Consider the following 17,281-nt stretch of genomic DNA (forward strand, 5'->3'; position numbering starts at 1 on the left):
CCACCACCCCTCCATTCTTGCAACACGGCGGCGCCGCTCTGCATTCAATTGCGACGCACTCCTACACATCATGTCTTTGAGGATGTACAGTTTCAGCCAGGGACAACCCTTTCTTTTAATTTTTCTATGACATTAATTTGTCTTGTGTGCATATGGGGGGGGTGTATGTGGGTGCATGAGCCACAGGGCATGGGTGGAGGTCTAGGGACAACTTGGGAAAGCCTCTTCTCTCTGTCTACCGTGTGGGTCCCGTGGATTGACAGCAAGAGCCTTTACCTTCTGAACCATCTCACCAGGTTCAGAAACACCTTCTTTTAATGTTACATCACCAAGTATGCTGCTCTCAAAACCAAGTGTGATCTTCCGTGGAGTCCCCACTCCCAGCTGTCTGGCCCGATCGCCCGAGTTGGTCCTTTCTCTGTCACCAGTGCGTGTTGATGGTGCTCACCTTTCCCCCTTCCCTCCCTGGGCTTGCCTCGGCCTCTGCTTGCTTTGTGTCCTGGACTCTGGGGTTCTACGGAGCCCAGGCTGGCTGGAGTTCTCTCTGCCTCCTGAGAGCTGAGATTACCACTCCCAGCTCTGTGTTTTGTTTATAAGTCACTTGAGAGCCAACACCATCTCTTAATTGCGTTATTGTTTCCCACAGAATGATTACTGACTCCTGAGTACAAGAGGATCAATAAACATGTCGGTGTGACAAGAAGCCAACCATTGCAGCCTTCTGAGTCAAGAGCTGGGCTTGTCTGAGCAGTGGCAGGGAAATGCAGTTGATAGGCCAGCTTGCTTCTGGCTTTTCCTTCTTTCTGTTCCTCTGTAGGAGTCTTCTGCAGACAGGCTAAAATGCTTTCTACAGTGCTTTAGTATGTAAGCGCAGGAAACAGACGATACATGATGGGGAGTGGAAGGCTTCCAGGGTTAGGCAGCTAGCCAAGGGTCAGGACTGAGAAACTCTACAGGTACTCCAGTTGGAAGGCTCCCATTGGAGACTGCATGGCCAGCTCCACTCCAGCATGCTTGATGGATGGTTGTGACATGGCCGATTTCTCCAAGAGTCAAGCTCACAGCCTCTGGATCCAGCTGTGAGACTGTTAGCTCCTGCATCAATAGCCTCTTCGTCTATTGAGTTACAACCAATAGAACCATATACCTGTGCGTGTTCTGATGGCACATAGAACCAGACTTCTCTACTAGCTGTGAGAACTCCTAACTATAGCTGATTGAATTGTTTTATTTTAACATTTTATTGATTGTTATTATTATTATTGTGTGTGGTGGGTGTGCTATGGCATGTGTGCTATGGCATACTCGTGAAGGTCAGGGAACCATTTTGGAGAATCAGTTTTCTCTTCCTTCACAGTGGATTCTGGGAAATCTGAACTCAGGGCATCAGGCTTGTGCATGAGGCATTTTATCTGCGGAGCCATCTCACCAGTCCTGGATTTGCTTTTAAAGAGAACTACCGTGTCCTTCTTTTACCTTTTTTATCTTCGACAAAAGGTTAAATATGGTATCTAAATGCTTCTGAGTACAAATACGTAATGCACATTAAAAAAGCAAAACCTAACCAGGCGTAGTGATCCATGTCTGTACTAAGATTCGGAAGGCTGAAGCAGGGGAGATTATCCTGACTTTGAGTCCAGCCTGGGCTACATAATAAGTTCCAGACCACTCTGTGCTTCAAAGTGAGACGCAGTGTCAAAAACGAACAAATGCTGACTCTGCTTCCATTTGAGTTCTGGCTCGCCATTAAATTTTTGGGAACTACAGGAAAAGTATAATAGCAAATAAAAATTAAAAAAACATCTTTTAGCTCTTAGTAGGCTGTGTAATGTTGCATCACAGCAACATACAAGGCATCTTGGTCACTTCTCATGCCTGCTATCCCGTGTGACCGTGAGGATGGTCTTTACTCTACTCAGAATACGTGTCTAGAAGTGAGCAGTCATGCCTGCTGCTTTGAAAGACACATTTCAATAGAAGCCGTGTTTCTTGTGATCTAGAAACATGACTGCTGTGAGGGAAACCTACAAAGACCCCACTTTACCCTCAGCTGGGAAATGCAGGGACTTTCTAAGCATGGTTCCCAGGAAACTGGGAAAGGGGCTTGTTCTGCTAAAGCAAGTACCAGCCCAGGGCCTAGCCAAGTGTGGTCTCTCCCAGCCTACCAGCAGTCACTATTCACATCTGTGGCCACTTCTGGGCACCTGAGGTGTGCCTTGGAACTGTGCTGCTGTCTGGACAGCCCCTCCCTGCCGGTCTTCCCACGGTGTGGTACCTCCAGCAGGTTTCCAGTAGAGCTCTTATCTCTCGGCAGCCATTGTTGACATGCCTATCTCTTCCATCAGACCCCGAGTCCCTGGAGGCCAGACATGGTGTCCAAATCCACTTCCATCCCTCAGAGTTTATACAAGAGAGCTGCTGGTTTATACATGACGTGCAGGAGAGGGTGAGGGGAGCCTCTAGGGCCCGTGACTGGAGGCCACCCTGGAAATGGAGGTGGCTGTGAGGCTGTAGGCATTTAGCTCATGGAGCTGGGCGTGAGCACCTGGAGCCTTATACCCTCCTTCACTGGTACAGCACCCTGGGCATGCTCAGTCTTTGTATCCACGGCCGCTCCTGGCTGTTTAGAATCTGTTCCTGACCCTACCTCCTCCATGCACAGCACAAAGAGAGAGGCTTGTGGGTGAGCTGGGGCAGACGAGGGAGGGGAGATAGAAGGAAGCAGAGCCAAGGGAACACTACCGTGCTGTGCACGCCCAGAACAGCCCAGGAAGTCTTGCCCTAGGTTGGTCCCATGCCCATGCCGGAGTCTCATCCCAACCCCAGTCCCCTCACCCACACAGACGTCTCCTCCCGCCTTCTCCACCTGTCTCCCTCGCCTTCGGGCAGCAAGATCAAAGCTGCCAAGGCCGCAGCTACTGTTCTCAGAAAAACACAACCCCTTAGTGTGGAAACCACAGACCCAGAGAGCTGCCGGGCTGGCCCAGGTGCGGCACCCCTTCTGTCTGGTCAGGGTATCCACATTAGTGTACTTCCAGAGCTCCGGCTAAGGCCTGGCCCGTTTTTCTTATAAAACAATCGGCTGAGACCTCTCAGGCCATGCCGAAGAATGAGAAGCCGACCCGAGGGGGTTCGGCACCAACGTAGCCCATTTTGCAGCGATACCTGGGTGGCTCCCGTGTCTGCTCCTGTGTGGTATCTCACTTTAGCCATGACTACAGGGCTAGGCTAGGGAACCCTGCGAGGAAATGGGGTCCCAAAGGAAAGGAAGGTGTAGATTGTCTCAGCCTTGGAGAGAAAAAAATGGAGGAGAGAGTAAATAGTAAGAACTAAAGATATGGGGCTTGGGGACAGAGGCTGAGGTACTCAGGAGAGGGGATTGTTGGGTGGTCTGGAGGAATGATGGTTTTCCTGCCTCTGCCTCCTCCAGACACCAAACTTGAGCATCTAGAGGGGCGCCTCAGGGGCCACCTGTCCAACCTGCCCCCCCACTACACTGAGGAAAGACACGCTAATAGAGGAGTGTGCGCCTCAGAATCAGGTGGGCCGGGCGGTGGTGGCGCACGCCTTTAATCCCAGCACTCGGGAGGCAGAGCCAGGTGGATCTCTGTGAGTTCGAGGCCAGCCTGGGCTACCGAGTGAGTTCCAGGAAAGGCGCAAAGCTACACAGAGAAACCCTGTCTCGAAAAACCAAAAAAAAAAAGAATCAGGTGGAAGCCAGCTGCTGCCAGCCAGAAGGACTTCAGCACCTTGCAGTCTTTTGTTTGGTTTCTAGTTGTTTACACGAAACAAGACTTCGGAAGGCACGGAGTTTGCAAACAGCAGCATGCGGCATGATTGAAGGAGTTGGAACTTGTGCTAGACACAATGTGTTGCTGGTTCCACGGCCAAGCTCTCGGGGTGAGCCAGGCCTCATTCCACCCAGGAGACTCGGTGTGGCCACCCGGCTGACAGGCCTGTGGCCCTGTCGCCACGGCTGAACGTGCAGTGCAGGGGGTGGGGTGGCGGTGGGGGGAGTCTCAGCACGGCTGCTTGTGGTGTTTCTCTTCTACATGTTAGTCACACAGATTCCGTCTGTGCTGGTGGGAGGTATCAGGCAACACATAAGCAGCTGTCTGCTGGCCAAAACCAGCTGGGAGCTGCTGCGTGAGCTCTGGGAACTGCCGGTGTTGGGAGGATGGTGTGGTGACTTAGACAATAACGGATTGCTTTCCCTCACAGCGAAAGGTTGACAAAACCACGGAAAACACCTCATGTCAACCTCTATCTAAAGGCACCCGACGTCAAGTCACTTGCAGCCCCCAGAACTCGGCACTGGACCCTAGTTTCAGCATCTGGAGGCACTGGACCCTAGTTTTTCAGCATCTGGAGGCAGTCTGGCCTCAGCTATTGCTTTGTGTTGACTGACTTCTTCCTATTTCTTGACCACATTACATACAGGTTTTATGGAAATATACCCAATGAACTTTTGGAAACAATAAAGAGATTGAATATACATAAATATGGATTGAACCATATTTCAATATATATATACACACATATATACATATATATACACACACACACACACACACACACACACACACATATATATATATATATATATATATATATTAAAAGTGACAATACTGTATTTTTTTTCCTGGTTTTCGAGACAGAGTTTCTCTGTGTAACAGTCCTGCCTGTCCTGGAACTCACTCTGTAGACCAGGCTGGCCTCGAACTCACAGAGATCTGCCTGCTTCTGCCTCCCAAGCGCTGGGATTAAAGGTGTGCACCACCACCACCTGGCTAAAAATAAACTGGATTTTTTTTTAAATACTGTATTGTTTTAAGAATATTTAATTCAGATATAAGTGGCATACATATAAGTATACTCACACAAGGGGTGTGTGTGTGTGTGTGTTCAAATGTGTATAGACATATGTGTAAGCATATGTGTGGAGGGCAAGTCCAGGTAGCCAACTTGCCCCAGGGATCCCTCTGCCTCCGAATGCTGGGGTTACAGGGCTATCACATTAGCCTGGTTTTTTTTAACCTTTATTTTTATTTTATATGTATGGGTGTTTTGCATACCACATGCATGCAGTTCTTGTGGAGGCCAGAAGAGGGTATTAGATGCCCTGAAACTGGAGGTACACATAGCTGTGGGCTACCATGTGGGTGCTGGGAACGGAACTTGGGTCCAATGGAAGAGCAGCCAGTGCTCTTAACTGCTGAGCCAGCTCTCCAGTCCTGGCCTGGATTTCTTACGTGGGTACTAAGGACCTGATCACTGTTCTTCATGCTGTGTGAGTGTGCTCTTAACCACTGAGTTCTCTCCCCAGCTCCACGTGTCATTATTATTAAAGCAAATTTAGACATGAGCGAGCAAGATCTGTATGAATGCTTACTCTGCTAGAACTCTTTATCTCCACCTGTTTTGGTAAGGAGGGCTTAGTGCGATCAGGAGATGGCATTTTGATACAGATTTGGGTGAGGAATGGCCAAGTTATGGATGCCAGGGAACCCGCCTCCAGTTTTCTAGGATTCCTGCTTTCTTTCACACGTCCAGACATCCTATACGTTCTCCTCACTGTCAGTTCATCCTGGCCTTGGAACTGGATATGCCGGGACCTTGGAGGCTGAATCTAAAGGGATGATGTGAGGACTCTAGTGGGAACCATCGGCAGGGAACATGGGAACAGCTCCTCGGCCTGGTTCTGACACCCTAACCTGGCTGGCCACGAAACCCTGGTGGGATGTCATTCCATCATCCAGAAAGTGAGCAGTAGAGTTGCTCTTACAACTGTCTCTCGACATAATGCTGGGCAGCTCCATGTGCTGAAGTACAGTCCTGGCCTGGTCCAGAGGTCCCGGTGTGGGCGCTCCGGGATGGGCCTGAGGCTGTCGTCGGGGGAAGCGGTAGATCGCCAAGTATCATCTAGCTCCACACAGGATTCCTGCAGTTTCCCACACATCACAAGAGTTTCTTACCTGAATCCTGGGATCATCTTGGCAAAGCCTATGACCTTCTGGATGCTGTAGCTGACAAGGTCTGCCAGGTGGGGCAACATGGAGAGCTGGGACAGGTCCAGACTCACAGAAGCATCATCAGGGTCTTCTTCATTCAGATCCAGGTTGGAAAAGCTGGACGGTTCCATCATGTCTGGGGAAGACGATGAACAAGAGGGAATTAGTTAAGGACACGTCGGCCAGCCCCTCCCGTGAGGACCTCGTGTGCGCCGGAGGCAGAGTCAGCTGAGGACCCCATAGTGACTGCCTTCCCCAGGGCTGTTCTACCTCCCCAGGTTCTCTCTGGGTCTCTCTCCATCTCTTATTTTAGCTCTTTGAGACCCGAAATCCAAGAAGCCAGAGGCACTCTGGGAAAAAGTCCTTCTGAGCTATCATTTTTGCAAAGCATACAGTCTTCCCAACAATTCAATTAAAACCGTTGGGACCCCTCAACTCAGGGGCAAACGCTCACTTCCTCAACCCATGGGACAAAAAGCACGATTCTGTTCCGATCAAGGAACCACACGGTAAAGAATATTTACATTTTCCAGCTATATACTGGAGACAAATATACAGTCGGTGCTGGTATTTGTAAGGACTGAAGCACCGGGGAAACTCTTACGCATCGACGGGTGCTGCCGGAGATGTGTGACTCTGCAGGTCACCTAAAAAGCTATTTGAAAAAGGGGTGAAAAGGCTCCAGTTGCTGAGTGTGCTCATGTGCACCCGTAACACCTGCTCCAAGAGGCGGAGACGAGAGGATGGACAGTCGGAAACTTTGATTTTGTTGTGTATTTTGAGACAGGGTCTCACTATGTATTCTTGGCTGTCCTGGAACTCACTAGGTAGACCAGGCTGTCCTGGAACTCATAAAGATCTGCTTCTGCCTCTAGCACCCAAGTGCAGTGATTAAGGGTGTGCCCCCTCCCCCAGAGAGAGAGAGAGAGAGAGAGAGAGAGAGAGAGAGAGAGAGAGAGAGAGAAATTGGAATAAGTATAAATATTTACCCAGGAGTAAAACTAGAAATCTAGGAACCAATCTAGATATCCAACAGTAGGGGATTTTGGTATGTTATTATAGTTCAGAACACTATTCAGTCTTTAAAAATTTAAGTCTTAAGTTTTTAAAAATGTTATCATTCCTGGGTGATGGTAGTGATGGTGGTGATGGTGGTGATGGTGGTGGTGGTGGTGATGGTGGTGATGGTGGTGATGGTGGTAATGGTGGTGGTGATGGTGATGGTGGTGGTGATGGTGATGGTAGTGGTGGTGGTGATGGTGATGGTGGTGGTGGTGGTGGTGGTGGTGATGGTGATGGTGGTGGTGGTGGTGGTGGTGGTGGTGGTGGTGGTGGTGATGGTGGTGATGGTGGTAATGGTGGTGGTGATGGTGGTGGTGGTGGTGGTGATGGTGGTGATGGTGGTGGTGGTGGTGGTGATGGTGGTGGAGGAGGTGGTGGTGGTGGTGGTGGTGGTGGTGGTGGTGGTGGTGATGGTGGTGATGGTGGTGGTGGTGATGGTGGTGGTGGTAGTGATGGTGGTGGTGGTGGTGGTGGTGATGGTGGTGGTGGTGGTGGTGGTGGTGGTGATGGTGGTGATGGTGGTGGTGGTGGTGGTGGTGATGGTGGTGGAGGAGGTGGTGGTAGTGGTGGTGGTGGTGGTGGTAGTGATGGTGGTGGTGGTGGTGGTGGTGGTGGTGTGTGTGCACGCGTGTGTGCCGCAGCATGCACATGGAGGTTAGAGGACACTTTTGTGGAGCTGTCGCCTTCCATCTGTGTATAAGTTCCAGGGGGTGAACTCAGGTTGTCGGGCACAGCAAGTGCTTTACCCACCGAGCCATCTCTGTGGTCCCCAAACCATCGTCTTGATACAGATTGAATAATGTGGAGATTTAATGCAACATAATATTTAGAGATCTTTAGATGTATTTACTCTATTTAACTTGTATGGGTGTTTTGCCTGCCTGTACACCTGTGTACCCCATGAATGCCTGGCTCTTGTAGACATCAGAAAAGGGCACTGGAGTCCCTGACACTGGAGTTAGGTGCAGCCGTGAGCACCATGTGGATGCTGGAAACCAAACTTGGTTTCTCTGCAAGAGCAACAAGTGCTCTGACTTGAGTCACTCTCCAGCCTCCACAATGTACTGCTAAGTCAAGGGAGCAAGTCGTCAGGCTACGCAGCACAATTGCATTTCGGAAGGGAATCGGAGAGACGTGTCAAGGTGTTCACAGTAATTTCCTTTGAGCAATAGGATTGAAGATTATATTCTGCAACAAAATGTATTGATCTGCATTTTCTAAATATCCATGGTGAGCGTGTATAACTTTTGTGTAGTAATTTTTAAATAACATCATTTCACCTTTCTGAGTTCGTAAACATGCGATACTGAACACACCATTGGTGGGGTGTAAGGACCTCGGACCAACGAATTTATGAAAAGCTTAAAATCACCAGCACCCAGGAGGCCGAGGCAGGTGATTTTCTATGAGTTCCAGGCCAGCCTGTCCTACATAGCAAGCTCTAGGACAGCCAATGTTACATAGTAAGACCCTGTCTCAAAATAAAATGAGAAAATGACCTAAAGGACGTAAATGATCATGAAAAACTAAAGTACTATTTGTCCCTAACTGGGACAATAGCCATGTCATCGGATGGAATGAGCATTGTGGGGGTGGGGGGTAGGAGGTGGGGGGGGTTGTCCCAATGAGGGGAGAGGGGGAGTGCCGGTCACAAGCCACGCCCAGTGCTCTTCTTTCGTGTCTGGCCACCTCTCTCCCTTCGTTTCTCTCTGTCCTGTTATCTCAGTCCACTTGGCACGAGCACTCCATTTCACCCGCGCACAGGTGTGCCACGGAGTCTGGAGGTCTAGTGTCTGGGGCTATAGTTATCCAGAGCATGCATGGTGGGCGGGGTGTGGGGGTGGTGGTGGTGGTGTGTGTGTGTGTGTGTGTGTGTGTGTGTTCCATCCCCGCCTTCTTCTGGGTCCTGAGAAGAGGACACCAGAACTGGGTGAGAGATAGAGGGAGAAAGGACAGGGCAGCATGAGGTAGGATGGATGAGGCAGGAGGATGAAGATGAATGTCTAAGAGGGCCCAAAGCAGGTAAGTGCAGCATCCCAGACTCCCAGGCGTGGAAGGTGGAGGCTGTCTGAGGCCACAGTGCTTGGCTCCCCCAGCGCTCGGCCGTAAGGCCCTGCCCGCATCACAGGTCATCTTCCCACATCCATTTCACCTTCCCAAGAGTCCAGGACCCAAACATCGAATAGTGACCTCCAGGTCACTCCAGGGAGGGAGTCAAGGATAGAGCCCGGCTCAGAGGCTGAGCCTGGACCCAGAGGGCCCATCGATACAGCCAGAACCCCAGCTTGGTCTCTTCCCAGCATGCCTCTTGCACAAGCCAGCCCTCTTTCTGTGAAAGAAGGGCTGTATCCCCCCCCACCCCACCCCACCCCGTAACACACACAGTGTGCAAATGGAAGGTTTCTGTCCCTTCCCCCATAGCCTAAGGGCGAGAGGAGTGGATGCTTTCCCCCAGTTGCCTGGGAGAAGGGCTCCTTACCCAGTGAGGTGGTATAGAGATCGGAGCTGGAGGAGGAGGAATCCCCGGAGAAGCTGAGTGTGGGCCTTGCGCAATAGCTCCCTTCACTTCCATTCGCACGAATCGGGGGCTGGAAGGTAAAGACGGGTTCTCAGAGGTCGCTATTTGGGGGCCATTCTCCTGCCTCTGAGAGCAAAGGCTTCAGGGAAGGTCTGTAAGGGGAAGGGCTCTCACAGCCCCACACCCCCACCCCTACCCCCCGCAGCCGCCACCCCTTCCCAGCTCCCTGACCCTCCATCCCTGCTCCCCATGCCCAGGGTGTATCTGATTCTCCACTACCCTGGCACAAGCCCTGGGCCAGCAGACGTACCCGGAAATCCCTGAAGTCAGCGTAGGTGGGGTCGTAGGTCTTGTGGTGGGCATCCAGCAGGATAGCTATGATGCGCTGCTGTTCCTCAGATAGCTTGGGCCTCAGACTGTCCTTCAAAGCTTCTTCTTCCTTTCTCCTCATGATCATCTCCCGTTTGCGCTGCACCTCCTCATCTGTCAGGATGACTGTAGGGGCAAGAGAGGGAGTCCGAGGGATGGCCCAAAACTCCTCCAGGAACCCTTCCTCCCCAACTAAAGGACTGATATGGGAGGGGCTGGTTGGCTCCTGACACTGGGGCTCCATGGGACACAGCTGCCATGCTAGTAGCTCCAATCCATGACATGGAGGAAACTGTTTTGTTTTTTTTGTGTTTTTGTTTTGTTTGTTTTGTTTTATTTTGTGTTGAGACAGGGTTTCTCTGTGTAGTTTTGGAGCCTGTCCTGGAACTCACTCTGTAGCCCAGGCTGGCCTCGAACTCGCAAAGATCCACCTGCCTCTGCCTCCCGAGTGCTGGGATCAAAGGCGTGTGCCACCACCACCCGGTGTGGAAACTGGGTTTTCTACAGTAGAAAAGGCAGGTGCACGTGGGAGGAGCAGAGGTTTGTCTGGCAACCGGAAGTCTACATTCTCAAGGACAAATTGTGGGACCTTGGGAAAAAGGCAGACTTTCTGGGCTTTTTATCTTGCTCATAAAAAGCGAGCAGTTTAGAGCATATGGTCTCTCCCAAGGTCTCTATTGAGAGGAAGGTAAGGGAGGAAGAGAAGGAAGAATAGGAGAAAACACCCTCCAAAAACTACCTGTTTTGAGAACTGGATGTGTGCCTGGCACAAAGCCACGTGTTAGTCCTTGCCCATGCCTCATGGTCCAGGACTGTGTGGGCCTTTCCTGCTCTGGAAGCTAGGAAATGCTAGGAGAACCCCTTGAAGAGGCCATTTCCACATTCTCATTTCCTGACGTGGAGCTCAGCCATCTGCTCAACTCTAAACACCATGAAAAGTCTTTGTTCCTTTGCTTCTCCACACACACCATCCCTGTCCTTCAGTTTGGGTATGCTTGGAACTTGTGCTCAAGGAATGTTTTGAACCCTCTTGGAATCCTGAAGACTGGAGCCTCACAGCCCGGGTCTGGGCACTCCTTCCAGTTGGCAGTAGGTAACTGACCACAGGAGATCCTTTGTCACCTGGATGCTGGTACAGGGGCTTCTACCACGGTGCCTGCCACCCTGTGCTGGGGCAGCTGCCTGCAAGGACGGGTGGGAACAGGGGTGCCTGGCACAGCAGCCAGGCGAACAGACCGCCTGGCCAGGGCTTGCAGAGTCTGATGTTAGGAGTGGGTACTAGGGCCCTCGGCCTGTACCTACTTGCTCTGTGCTCCAGCTGCCAGGGCATCTGCCCACGGGAGTGTGGAGTTTCACAAGAGCAGGGGGAAGGAACCAGAACCAGAGAGTAAATGGGTTCTGGGCTTCAAGCAAAGCCCATTGAGCTCAGCCCGTCCTGGAGGCTGAGAGAAGAGGCTGAGAGAAGTCAGTGGGTGCTGAAGAAGTGCCTGTGGTAGGCAGGAACCAAAACACAGGCACAGCAGGAAAGGGAAGTCTTTGAGAGAGATGGTGCCTTCTTTTCCACAACCAACGTACACAGCCCAAAGAACAGTGTTGGAAGGAAGCCACGCCCAGGTGGCTGACTCATTTGCCCAAAGAGCTGCCAACCCTCCTCCCACGGAAGGGTGTCTGCTCAGCCCCTAGGAGGTCAGGCGGGGATGGGGAAAAGGAGCTAGGAGCATCCCAAGGAAAGGAAGGGCCGAAGGTCACGGCCTGCGGCACCATGGTCAGGTGTCCCATCCCTCCGGCCCATGTGAAGGGTGGGCAGGGTGAGAGAGAGGCGCTCAGGAGGCGGGGTTCTTCCTGCCCCACTGTGGGCGTCCACAGGCATGCCGATCACCCTGGCAGATGTTGGTAGCCCTCCCAGGATTCTGTGATGTTATTCTCCTACGTAGAAACTTCTGTATCTTTCCTGCTTGCCAGGACCAAATGGAAGTCAAAGCCTTTCACGATCTGGCTTAACTCTTTCCAGCCCCCTTCCTCAGCATCCTTGGACACAGCTTCTGTTGCAGGCATGTTGGCATTGCTGAGCTGTAAATGCGACCTGCTTACACTTGCGCTGGATGCCTGTCCCCCGGTCTTCTCCACCCAACAGCTACACATGGTCTTTCCTCGGTGGCCAGCTTTTGGCCCTCTTTCCCATGAAGCCTTCCCTGATTGCTCTGATCTGCTCTGAGCTCTTGTTCTTTGCGCCTCCTGCACAGTTAGTGCTTTCTACACGCATTGGTACCTGAGTCTCCCGCCCTTTGAGACTCACGGCTGGTGCAGGTTTTAATCAATATTGACAGAGAAATTTAAGAACTCCAAGGCCTCCTTTCTTAGAGCCTAGGATGCCTAAGGACAGGGGTCATGGCTTACAGTTCCTGTGTCACTTTGCACAGGTTAGTGGAGGGATTCCTGCCATGGAGCTTTGCCGTGTAGGGTGACACCGACGATCAAGGACATCCGCACAGAGCACGTCTACTGGGTGAGTCATTCTCACGGGCACCGAGAGAACCGCACCAGACTGTCTGCTCTATGTAGCGTCAGGCTTAGCTCTCATAGCACACAGGTTCACTGAGTAACCATCAAAGCCGACCTCTTTGATTTAAATAATTGTGACTGAAACGCTTCCAAGACAGACTGATCTGTACAGGACCACCCGAACAACCATAAGCTTTTCTCAGATGATGCCTCCAAACTCTGCAGGTTCCGGGAGAACTCCAGAGCTGTACACTTCAGGGCCTTTGTGATTGACATGGCTTCTGTCGACACCTCTGCTAAGTTATGGGTTCTCTGTTTATTGGTGCTTGCTTCTAGAGATATGGCTTTCTTTCTCTTTCTCATTTTTATTTTATTTTAATTTGGGGAGGGTTTTGCCTGCATCGTGTACCATATGTATGTCTGGTGCCTGTAGAGGCCAGAAGAGGGCATCAGATCCCCTGGAACTGGAGTTACAGATGGCTGTGAGCTGCCATGTGGGTGCTGGGAATGAAACTTAGATCCTCTGGAAGAGCAATCAGTACTCTTATCCAGGACTCTTATCTACCGAGCCCTGAGCCATGGTTCTAGCCCCAAGTGCCTTTTTTTTTTTTTTCTTGACAAGGTCTGGTTATATATCTCTGGCTGTCCTAGAACTTACTATGTAGACCAGGCTGGTCTCAAACTCAGAGATCCATCTGCTTCTGCCTCCCAAGTGCTGGGTGAGTGTCACCACATCTGGCCTTACTTCTGATCTTTTGGGACCTAGAATTTCTGGTGAAGTTTGGCATTACAAGAAGATAAGAATAATGTGTGACTTATTTGGCTTTTTAATGTAACAAGCATTATTATAGGTACCCTTTGGGCCTGGTGGTGGTGGTGCATGCCTTTTATCCCAGCATTTGGGAAGCAGAGGCAGTAGGATCTCTGTGAGTTCGAGGCTGGCCTGGTCCATAAAGCAAGTTCCAGGACAGCCAGAGCTGTCACAGAGAGAAACCCTGTCTTGGGGGGGAAAAAAAAAAAAGGACCTTCTGCACATTGGCTCACTATAACAATCTTTTAAGGTAAGTATCATCATTATCCCCATTTTGCAGGAGAGGAAACAGGTCCAGAGAGGTTATGTAGCTTATTCAGGGTAACACAGCTAGCAATAGTAGAGCCAGCATTCAGACTTGGGCAGTCTGGTTCTGGAATGAATAGTCATACCACAATTCCATCTGTCTCTGATTATATCGAGCTGTAATTGCTCAGGAGGACTCTGTCTCTTCGACGTGGAGTCCTGACACAAACTGTCCTCAGGAAAGCTAAAGAGTGCGAACAACCACAGGAACAAAGTTTGTCAGTGATCTATTTGAAGACAAAATTGACTTCGGAGACCAGCGGCATGGTTCAGGGGAAAAACCACAGTGGGTAAAGTGCTGGATTGCCAACCCTGATGGTGACTTGAGCGCAATACTGGGGACCCACACTGTGGAAAGAGAACTGACTCCCACAAGTTGGCCTCTGGCCTCCACACGTGTGTGATGACGCATGCCCCAACTCAAATAAATAAACAAATAATTTAAAGTTCAGAGTTGACCTTGAACACCTCTCTTCCCGACTGCTGGCACTGACTAGCAGCCACAGCCTCTCTGCTCAGGGAGGACTGGTGAAATCTGAGACTCGCTGGTTCCGGTCTGGAGCTTCCACGAAGCAACACTGACTATGGACAACTATACCTCATTCACATATTCACACACACTGTTGTGATTTGTGAAATAATTAGCTTAAAGGGCTTATTAACCTCTTGATATTTTAAAAATAATTTTTTCAGTGATTTGATACTTAGATGCTGCTACTACTGGTCGGAAGATGCGCTTTGGAAGCAAAGCCAGTGACCTAGTAACTGGGCTCTGGTGAACTCTGCAATGGATGAGATTGAACGCCAGTAGTTGGCTTTGGTAAGCCTGTACAGCCTTGGAGTCCCTTTCTCCACTTCCTTGCAAATCCCTTGGGGGACATGAAATAGCTCAGCATAAGTTATTTGCATGTAAAATATGTTTCCTTTCCAGCAAAGCCTAGACCCGAGTTGGAAAGTCAAGATCTGCAAACATGAACAGTTTCAAAACGTGAAGATGTCACTAATGACCTCAGAACACCAAGGGAGAGGACATAACTTTTCCCCACAAACGAATGACTCAAACAATATCAGATTTAGGCTGAGCTTACTGATCTCTATAGATCTCTAAGATCTTTTAGATCTTAGATGAAGCATGTGGGGAGCTGATGTTCATTCATGTCACATATTTACGGAGCATGTCCTATGTTCCAGGTATGGTACCGTGCAAACGTAAGGAAACTGGGGAGGAAAGATATGTATATCTATGAAAACATTAAAGTTATCACAAGGGGGTGGTTCTGTTCAGCACAGATGTAGCAAGATGCACGAACTCAACTCTGTAGTCAGGACCCTGAAGCAGAGGGTTGAGGCCAGCCTGAGCTTGCCTAGCAAGACCCTACCTCAAAAACAACAGGAATAAGAAACAAACTTCAGCCGGGTGGTGGTGGCGCATGCCTTTAATCCCAGCACTCGGGAGGCAGAGCCAGGCGGATCTCTGTGAGTTCGAGGCCAGCCTGGGCTACCAAGTGAGTCCCAGGAAAGGCGCAAAGCTACACAGAGAAACCCTGTCTCGAAAAACCAAAAAAAAAAAAAGAAACAAACTTCAAACGTGAACCGTCTGGACTTGAAAACAGAGGAAAGGAATCTTTAGAGGAACAATGCTCTCTTTAGTCTATTCCTTAGGGCTCCAGGCAGAGCGTGGGGAATGGAACAAGCTCTGACTCACAGGGAAGGCCTAAGGAGTTTCCCTAGAGGGAGCCCATAGGCCAGACCTGGGGCAGAAGAGATGCGGATACCATGTTAGCTCAGAGGTACAGCAGGTTAATTCTCTTGACTTTTCTTAGCTGCTAAACAAGTAGTAGTCATGTGCTTAGGGGCTGGTGGGAGAATTTAAGAAGAAAATGTGTGTTCTTGATGTAGTATTTGGTGGCCAGCAGGTTGTTGATAAACACTGGTTCCGGCCTTTGTCCCCTTTCCATAAGCGACCCCTTCCCCTGCTTCCCTGTAAAGGGCCAGCTCCCTGTGCTGGCTAGAAGGGAGACTGAGCAGTTCCTAGTCTCTTTCTAGTAGTTTGAAAATAGCGAGAGACTTGACTGTCTCTGAGAGGAGAGGCAAGGCCTGGGGGACCAAAGCCACTGCAGGGGGTTGGCTCTGGAGGGTTCAAAGCCAGGGACTTCATGCCTGGTTTTGCAAAGCTGGGTAACCCAAGCCAGGAATTGCATCTCTTGGAGACAAGCTTCCCTCCTGAGCAGCGAGAGATGGTTCCATTCTAGCTGGGGCTCTGGCTGCTCCCCCTTCCCATCCCTCAGCTCAGTGAAGCTCCCTGCTGGGAGCATCAGAATGAAGGTAAGATGAGACATGGGAAACGCCACTGAGGACCCAAAGATGGAGCTCCAAAGCTGCTTTGGAGGAGGTCATCCACTTCTGGATGGCTGGCACCATCATGTGATAGCATGTATGGGGGCGGGGGTTGATTTAGCACTAGAGGGCTGGTATGCTCCTTGTGGGGTTCCTGGGGGTTCTAGAAAGGAACCTGAGTTGAGTTGTAGTCCCAGATCACCACCAGCTTGCTTTAGGATCTCAGATCTGTTTTTTGTCCTTTCTGGGTCTGAGAGGATCTTCATCTTACTGAACCCCAACAATGGAACCCAGAGTCCTTCTTGGATGGCAGAAACCTTAGGACACTAAGGGACCTTCTCCAAAGAGGTATCCTGTGCCACAGAGGCAGGGTACCTCTGTGTGCTCACTTGAGCACAAGGCCCAGACCAGGCCCCATTAAGAATGTTTGAGAACACCTAGGCAGCCTTGGGCCTCTGCCTCTCACTCTCCAGTATAAACACAGGAGGTGGGGTGGGGCACCGAGGAGGCAGCAGCTATGGCATGTCCAGACCTGCATGTTCCTGTGGTGTGAGCAGCAACCGAGGTCTGCAAACTCCTTCCAGGGCTGCAGTGTTGGCTGGGAGCTGGGATCAGGACTGAGGAGCCTTAGTGAAGGCCCTAGAAGGAGCGCCAAGGTGACTCTCGGCCTTCGCTTTCAGCAACAGTGCATTCATTTCCTTTCCCTCATGAAAGACGCTCTCATCCAGAGTCCTGTTCTGTGACTTTCGTCCGCTCCTGACGTGTCTTCCTGGTTTTCCCCCCTCTTCCTCTTTCCTCACATCCCCATAGCCCAGAGGGCTTCACAGGGTGTCTGCAGGTCCACAGCTTGGCAAAGACATGGGCTCTGTCCTAGAGCCAGGGTTTGGGGTCTGGGTGTAAATGCTGACAGCATTGTGCAAAGGGAGCAAGGGGCTTCTGTGAGGACCCAGTGCCCGTGCTCCAGCCCAGGAGGCCCCGATGAGCCTTCCCCAGCGTCTGCTGGATTATATGGGTTCTCTCTTTAAGCACAACTCCTCGATATATTCAACTGCATTGCTTTACCCACACCCTCGGCCCGGGTCCAGGATCCTTAGGGCTACAGAGCAGGTACCTCGGTGGAGAAACCTGGATGACAGTGACCGTTTGTGACCGCAGCCTAGCCCCCTCTCCCTCCTGTCCCCTGGGCACTCACACTCCTTCATCATGCCGATGTCCACACAGCGTTTGAGCCGGCAGGCCTGGCAGTGGCGACGGTTGTCCTTGGTGATTCGGCAGTCTCCGTTGAAGGGGCAGGTGAACAGGGCCTTCCGCTTCATGCTCCGCCTGCCGAGAGAGCGCAACTCGGCACTGAGCCACTGACCCGGC

At 50.9% G+C, this 17,281-nt stretch overlaps 1 protein-coding gene across 1 annotated transcript in view; it reads right to left on the reverse strand.

Annotated features, from left to right (window-relative positions):
- Positions 1-17,281, reverse strand: part of Vdr (vitamin D receptor) — a 55,382-nt gene that overhangs the window by 6,043 nt on the left and 32,058 nt on the right. The window contains exons 4-7 of the mRNA XM_052747502.1: positions 17,109-17,239; positions 9,902-10,086; positions 9,553-9,661; positions 5,976-6,147 (exon numbers count right to left, since the gene is read on the reverse strand). Of these exons, the coding sequence (XP_052603462.1) occupies positions 5,976-6,147; positions 9,553-9,661; positions 9,902-10,086; positions 17,109-17,239 (597 nt within the window). The remainder of the gene's footprint in view (positions 1-5,975; positions 6,148-9,552; positions 9,662-9,901; positions 10,087-17,108; positions 17,240-17,281) is intronic.

Source organism: Peromyscus californicus, unplaced genomic scaffold, assembly GCF_007827085.1.
Source record: "Peromyscus californicus insignis strain IS unplaced genomic scaffold, ASM782708v3 Scaffold_20__1_contigs__length_68692818, whole genome shotgun sequence".
Classification (NCBI taxonomy): domain Eukaryota; kingdom Metazoa; phylum Chordata; class Mammalia; order Rodentia; family Cricetidae; genus Peromyscus; species Peromyscus californicus.